The 7,495-nt window shown below is 42.2% G+C and overlaps 1 protein-coding gene across 1 annotated transcript; it reads left to right on the plus strand.

Annotated features, from left to right (window-relative positions):
• Positions 1 to 1,933: 1,933 nt before the first annotated feature.
• Positions 1,934 to 2,968, plus strand: LOC131808481 (olfactory receptor 52B4-like). The gene has a single exon (XM_059134489.1). The coding sequence runs from the start codon at positions 1,934 to 1,936 to the stop codon at positions 2,894 to 2,896; it is 963 nt and encodes a 320-aa protein (XP_058990472.1). The 3' UTR covers positions 2,897 to 2,968.
• The last annotated feature ends 4,527 nt before the right edge of the window (positions 2,969 to 7,495 follow it).

Consider the following 7,495-nt stretch of genomic DNA (forward strand, 5'->3'; position numbering starts at 1 on the left):
TTAGTAAGTGTACGATTTTTCTTGGCCCCTGAGCTAGATATTTTAAGATACCCCTTCATCTAATATCTTCAGAATTAGGTAAAGTACCTTCAGAAGAAGGTACTTTATTATTGGCTCCATTTCTTCTTCATTCTGGAGAAAACTGGATGAGATATGGCGCTCTTCTCAGGAGCTGCCCTCTGAGCCACACCTGAAACATTTTACTGATCCTGTCTATGTACATACCCAACACTCTCTCAACCCATACACCCAGTTAGGACAGATGCCTAAAATACAGCCCACACTCCAAACAAGCTTCCTGAATGATTACGCTAATGAATGAAGGAAAGTCTGCTAGGAAGCAAATAGTAAAATTACGTGTTAGTTTCTAGCAGAAGAATCTTCCAAATATCAAGTATTGCACACCCTCCCACAGAAATAATGCCTTTCCCCCCCCTCAACTTTGTCATTTCTTATTATTTTTTAATTCTTTTTAAATTTTTAAGTGTCCTTTACACCCAATACAGGGCTCAACCTACAACCTCAAGATCAAAAGTCGAACTATCTGCTGACTGGTCCCCCAATTTCAGTCATTTCTACACTTAGCTCCCTGGGGTGTGAACATTGAGACACAGAAGTCCTGACTGTTACCTCTGAAAGTCCTCATGATCCTCTTCCCAAGTGATCAAAATGTATGTGATGAAGTCCAAGAAATTTCAAACCCATTCCATCAATTACTGTTGTGAAATTTGGCAAGTGATTCATATCCTCTGAGTCTCTCTTTAGGTGTGAAATGGACACAATGAAAATATTCATTTCCTAGTGTAGAGGTCTGCTTGCTACATGATGCTACATGCAATGTGGATACTATAGTTCCTGGAAAAACAATGACTAGTAAATACTAGTTTAATTCCTCTCTGACTGTATTACATTCAGTTCCTGAACACAACTTAACTTTTTTAGCATCCAGTTTCTCAGTCAATTACTAGTCTAATAACTCTTCAAGACAGGTAATGGCCGCCCCCTGGATAAAGGATGAGGTCTAAGTATGAAGTTATGATCAAGGCTCTTCACTGCCTGTGCTCCCCTCCCTGCCTCTCAAGCATTGCCTATGCACCTGCCATCCTAGGCTGGAAATGTTTCATGAACATTCATGCAGGGATCTGTATATTCACCTTTTCTTATGCTGCCTCCCTTCTGATAAATTAGTCAATTTCACGGGTCTTTTACACTCTTCCTGGTCATGCATAATGAGTTTCCCTGTTTATGTATAATCCTCTGTTTGAAAGTGAAATACAGGGGAGCCTGGGTGACTCCGTGGGTTAAAGCCTCTGCCTCCGGCTCAGGTCATGATCCCAGCATCCTGGGATCGAGCCCCGCCTCGGGTTCTCTGCTCAGCAGGGAGCCTGCTTCCTCCTCTCTTTCTGCCTACTTGTGATCTCTATCTATCAAATAAATAAATAAAACCTTTAAAAAAAGAGTGAAATACATACAGTAATGTTTCTGACTTTGGTTAGTTGGAGGTGAGTATAATTGGCTGTCACTCACTGAGGCACACACCATGTCCTTCATCTTTGCATACTTTCTATCTGCATGTTCCGAGAAGATGAAGAGTGTGAGATATGCCAAAAGCTCTACTATTCACAAAGAATATTAGAATAATTTCCCTTGAGAATATATTAAAAAGAATATGTATTTTCAGGGTGCCCGAGTGGCTCAGTCAGTTAAGCATCTGCCTTCAGCTCAGGTCATGATCTCAGGGTCCGGAGATTGAGCCCTGTGTCTGGCTCCCTGCTCTTGAGTCTGCTTTTCCCTTCCCTTGGTCCCTCCCCCTGCTCTTGCTCACTCACTCTCTCTCTCTATCTCAAATAAATAAATAAAACCTCTCTCTCTCTTTTTTAAGAATATGTATTTTGTAAACAGAAAGTAAGATCCCAGGCCATCTGCTCCAGGCATGACTGCCTTAAACCACACTGGTGTTAGCCACACGGTCTTCCACTTACTGGGCGTCCCCGGGCTAGAGGACCAGCACATGTGGATTTCCATCCCCTTCTTCATTTCCTATGTCATCACCTTGCTTGGGAACAGCCTGCTCATCGGCATGATCCTCACAAGGCGCAGCCTCCAGGAACCCATGTACCTCTTCCTCTGCATGCTGGCTGGAGCAGACCTCATGCTCTCCACATGCACCGTACCTCAGGCCTTGGCCATCTTCTGGTTCCGTGCTGGTGAGATCTCCCTGGATCGCTGCATCACTCAGGTATTCTTTTTTTCTTCCACTTTTGTTTCTGAGTCAGGGATCTTGTTGGTGATGGCGTTTGACCGCTACATTGCCATATGCTACCCCCTGAGATACATCACTATTCTTACACCTGCTCTGATTGGGAAAATTGGAGTGACTGTCTGTCTGAGAAGTTACGGTACAATTTTCCCTGTAATATTTCTTCTGAAAAGATTGACTTTCTGTCAAAATAATATTATTCCACACACCTATTGTGAACACATTGGTTTGGCCAAGTATGCTTGTAATGACATTCGTGTGAACATTTGGTATGGATTTTCCATTCTAATGTTAACAGTGGTTTTAGATGTTGTGTTAATTTTTGTTTCCTATGTGCTGATTCTCCATGCTGTCTTCCGCATCCCTTCTCGAGATGCTCGCCACAAAGCTCTCAACACATGTGGCTCCCACATCTGTGTCATTGTCCTCTTTTATGGGCCTGGGATCTTTACAACCCTTACTCAGAGGTTTGGACGCCACATTCCTCCTCATACGCACATCTTGCTGGCTAATGTTTGCATGCTTGCCCCACCTGTGCTGAATCCTATCATTTATGGGATCAAGACCAAGCAAATCCAGGAGGAGGTGGTCCATGTGTTGTTTCCAAAGCAGAAATCACTTCAGTTTAAAATCTGAGTTTTTGGATTCTCCAGCCATCAGTGAGGTGATCTCTGGAAGTGGAGGGTGGGAAGGATCTGCTGAAATACTCGGAAATGGCTCAGTGAGTTCTGTCTGTGGGGCAAGTTCACCACGGTGTTGCAGGACTTACTCCTTTGTCGTCAAAACAACCTGAGCACAGCACTCCCGTTGGAAGGAGCAAGCCTGCTCCCACAATGACCCTGGGACAGGATGTTTGATTTGCAGAAGTCTTATATCCTTAATGACTCTAACATGATCTTTAGAAATAGATGAAGTGAGAGCTGTGCTCTGGGCTAGGATTTGGTTCAACTCTTCCTCAGTGAGCTTCCTCAAGCTCTGAGATGTCTCGTCTTGTGATGTCTCTAAACAATCATATACCCCTTAATGCCCTTCATTTTGGCTAATGATATTCTTAGAATCAGTGACTCCTATGTTTTATAGTTATTCCTATTACATTATAATTTATATCCTGTCCACATGCATGTCTGTAATAAGAGAATGTAAATGAATTGTGTGTTTTGTATTTGGCAGAACAACCTCTGAGGGTTGAAGGAATGGACACTGGTCCCTCCTGTGGTTTCTGAGGGGTGATGTGTCTTGTGGGATGATGAGGGAGGGGTCCTCCAATCTCAATGTTAGGCCATGTTCTTCAGTGATCCCCTCCTCGGTGGGACATTCAAGGCCTTTAGTGACCTGTATCCTGATGTCCTTTACTGAAACACTGCCCATGTCACCTCCATCGGACACCAGGCCATTAAGATCTCACCATTTCCAGATCATGCCACATTCTCCATGTCCCTGCTCTGCCTTGGAATAACCTCCATCAGCTTGTGGAAACGCCTGTTCCTCCTTCTACACCCAGTTCTCACCTGCTCTCCTCTGTGACACGTTCTCCAACCACAGCTCCTTCCCAGTGTGCTCTCTAGTTGGTACATCCTCTCAGAGAAAGATCGTGTGCTATCCATGTTTCTTTTTAAAATATGCATTTAATTAAAAATCTATGTCCCTTGTAGAAAATATTAGAAATTATGAAAAGAGACAAACATGCCACAGAATTCATAACACCATAAACGAACAGCCCTTAAGCAATTTTACTGTTAAAATTTTGTCCCCTATGGTTATAGATCTGTATCTGTATACGTACATATCTTTATCTCCATCTGTATCTACATCTGTGTCTGTATTTTTTTCTCCATCTGTATCTATAGCTTGATCTACTCCTTTATCTACCTGGAAAATATTATATGATACATATATAAAATACTGATTGTACTATGCATATGGTCTATAACTACTCTTCTGCTCTGGCAGTACTTGTTGACACTGTTTGTTTCTAATACATATGCATTTATATAATCAATTACTGTGCCTGCGTAGTATTTTACTGCGGGGTTTTACTGTATTTTATAAAACACTATTTTTTTAAGCCCTTTTTGTGCGGCATTATGACTATTTATTTACAACTTCAAGGCTGAATTCTATTTGCTGTTTAAGTATGTAGTCCAGATACATTTAGATAAATTATTTTTTAAGTATTATCTTTCAATATAAGGTGCAAATACTCAGTGTAAGAGAGCTGGAAAACAGCAAATGTATAGAGAAAATCCCTAGTCAGGAGAAAACCACTGGTAACATTTTGGTATATTGCCTTACATTCATTGTTCTTTGCATATATTTTTTTAAAACATTTTAAATTTTATTAGACATTTGGAGTGTTCTTTTTTTTTTAAGATTTTATTTATTTATTTGACAGACAGAGATCACAAGTAGGCAGAGAGGCAGTCAGAGAGAGAGGAGGAAGCAGGCTCCCTGCTGAGCAGAGAGCCCAATGCGGGGCTTGATCCCAGGACCCTGGGATCATGACCTGAGCTGAAGGCAGAGGCTTTAACCCACTGAGCCACCCAGGCGCCCCTGGAGTGTTCTGTTTTTAACTATGCATTTTATTGTAGTTTTTTTTCTTTACTTTTTTTTTTTTTTTTTTTTTTGAGTGTAGTTGACACACAATATTAGATTAGGTTTGGGTGTGGAACATAGTGATTACACAAGTCTAGACACTGTTCTCCGTTCACCACAAGTACTGCAATAAACACTGGGTACATGTATCTTTTTGAATTAGTATTTTCATTTTCTTTGGGTAAATACCCAGTAGTGCAATTGTCAGGTCATAGAGTAGTTCTCTTTTTATTTTTTGTTTTTATTTTTTAAAGCTTTTTAAAAAATTTTATTCATCTGAGAGATATACAGAGACAGAGCACAAGCAGAGGGAGAGGAAGCAGCAGAGACTCCCCTCTGAGCTGAGAGCCAGACATAGGGCTCCATCCTAGGACTGGAAATTGTGATCTGAGCCAAAGGCAGAAGCCCAATTCTCTGAGCCTCCCAGGCACCTTAGGTTAGTTCTATTTTTAGTCTTTTGAGGAACCTCCATACTGTTTTTCACAGTGGCTGCACCAGTTTGCATTCCCACCAACAGTGCATTAGTGTTTCTTTTTCATCATGTCCTCACCAACAGGTTGTTTTTTGTGTTTTTGATTTTAGCCATTCTGTTCATCTTTTTTCTTACTATAACATTGGAAGTAATGACTTTCATGTTCTCTGCATGTTGGAACTAAAACTGCAAGTCTCTGATACTCTTCTCTAATTCTCAGTAGTTCTCTTTCACTAGAAACTCTTATTCTCTTTGCCCAACTAAGTGTTCATTTTTCAGCTTGCTTGCTCACATTTTGACTGACAGTGGCAGAAGAAGGTTCCGGAGTGCTGGGATGGGTGCCGTCAGCAGCCATGTAGGTGGGTGGGTCAGCATTGCCTTTCGCCTGAAGAGCCTCACTCTTTCTGGTCAGGAATGAGGTGAGGCCTGTTCTGTGCCTCAAGCAACAGAGGTCAGATGGTATCGCCATACTTGGTAATATCCCCAGGTCTTCCGGCATTTTCACTGCGGGTTATCCCTTAACCAACTTCTGAACTGACACAAATAGAAGTAATGAGCTGCTTGACCAAGTTGTTTCTGCCAGGAATTTTTCAGTCCCGCTGCTCCCAGTGGATGACCTTTGCTGAGGGAGGGAATATCAAATAGACACAGCCAGTCTCTCTGCACATGGACACACACCTTTATCTCCAGCACTCATCCATGGAAACTGACAGCAATCAGCTTGTATCTATTTCCTTTGGACCCTTGCATACCAGTCAGCTTATCACCACAATGCAGCACAGGCTCTTGAATTATTGACAAAAAAACTCTCCAGGGACAATCAGGTCATTCATTCTTTGAAATTCCCAATTCCTCAGTTCGAGATGAGAAAGTGGTTACAGAGTTTATTTTTTTATTTTTTTTTTTAAAGATTTTATTTATTTATTTGACAGAGAGAGATTACAAGTAGGCAGAGAGGCAGGCAGACAGAGAGAGGAGGAAGCAGGCTCCCTGCTGAGCAGAGAGCCCGATGCGGGACTCGATCCCAGGACCCTGAGATCATGACCTGAGCCGAAGGCAGCGGCTTAACCCACTGAGCCACCCAGGCGCCCGGTTACAGAGTTTAAAAAAAAAAAAAAAAAAAAGAAAGAAAGAAAGACTTGAAACAGCAAACCCCAACAAAAAGATCTGCCTGTTAAGGGTCCTGCTCTTTTCTACAGAGCCCTCAGCCCTAGAAATGGCGCCCTCTGCTGACAATACCAGGAAGTCTGCAAGCTGCTTCCAGTTGTTCCATTTTCAGGGAAAGACCAGAGAAGGGATCTGAATTAAAAAATAAATAAATAAATAAAAAATAAAGAATAAAAAAAAAATTCCTGTGGGTACCAAGTGTGGATTCTCACCACCCAAAATTCAGTTTTAGGACTTTCTCCTTCTCATTATTTCTGAAAGTGTATGTGACAGGAATGCCATCTGGTATTTCTGGGGCCTTAGGACGACGCTGGGCCATAGTTAGAGATAACATGTCCACCATGAAAGTTTGGGGGGATTCAGGAGAAACTCAGGGCATAAGGAACCTTCAGTCTGCAGGACTGAGCAAGCAGCAGTAACTAGAACCACCACCAGAGGGCGATCAGAAGTTTCTCAATCCTGGGAACCTGAGTTCCTCACTGGAATAGACCTAGGATCTGCACCCCTGTGTGAGATTCTTATACGATCTTCCCTTTGTCTGAGGACGACGTTTAAAAAAAAAAAAAAAATCTTTCCAGCACACTTGGGAGCTTTCCATGTAAGAAGGAGCATATAATCGTTTGGCTGCAGAAGGCCCCTGATCATCAAGATTGAGAAAATTTAAAACAGAGCATGATTCAATATGTTATCAGGTGTTTGGGGATGTAATTCCCCCTTCTTAATTTTTTGAAGTTGGCGTTTTATTTTTTTAAAATATTTTATTTATTTATTTGACAGACAGAGATCACAAGTAGGCAGAGAGGCAGGCAGAGAGAGAGGAGGAAGCAGGCTCCCCACAGAGCAGAGAGCCTGATGTGAGGCTCGATTCCAGGACCCTGAAACCATGATCTGAGCTGAAGGCAGTGGCTTAGCCACTGAGTCACCCAGGCACCCCGAAGTTGGTGTTTTAATGTACCTCGAGCACATTCCACAATAACTTGACCCTGAGGGTTGTAGGGAATGCC

The sequence above is a fragment of the Mustela lutreola genome, chromosome 1 (assembly GCF_030435805.1).
Source record: "Mustela lutreola isolate mMusLut2 chromosome 1, mMusLut2.pri, whole genome shotgun sequence".
In the NCBI taxonomy this organism is placed as follows: Eukaryota; Metazoa; Chordata; class Mammalia; order Carnivora; family Mustelidae; genus Mustela; species Mustela lutreola.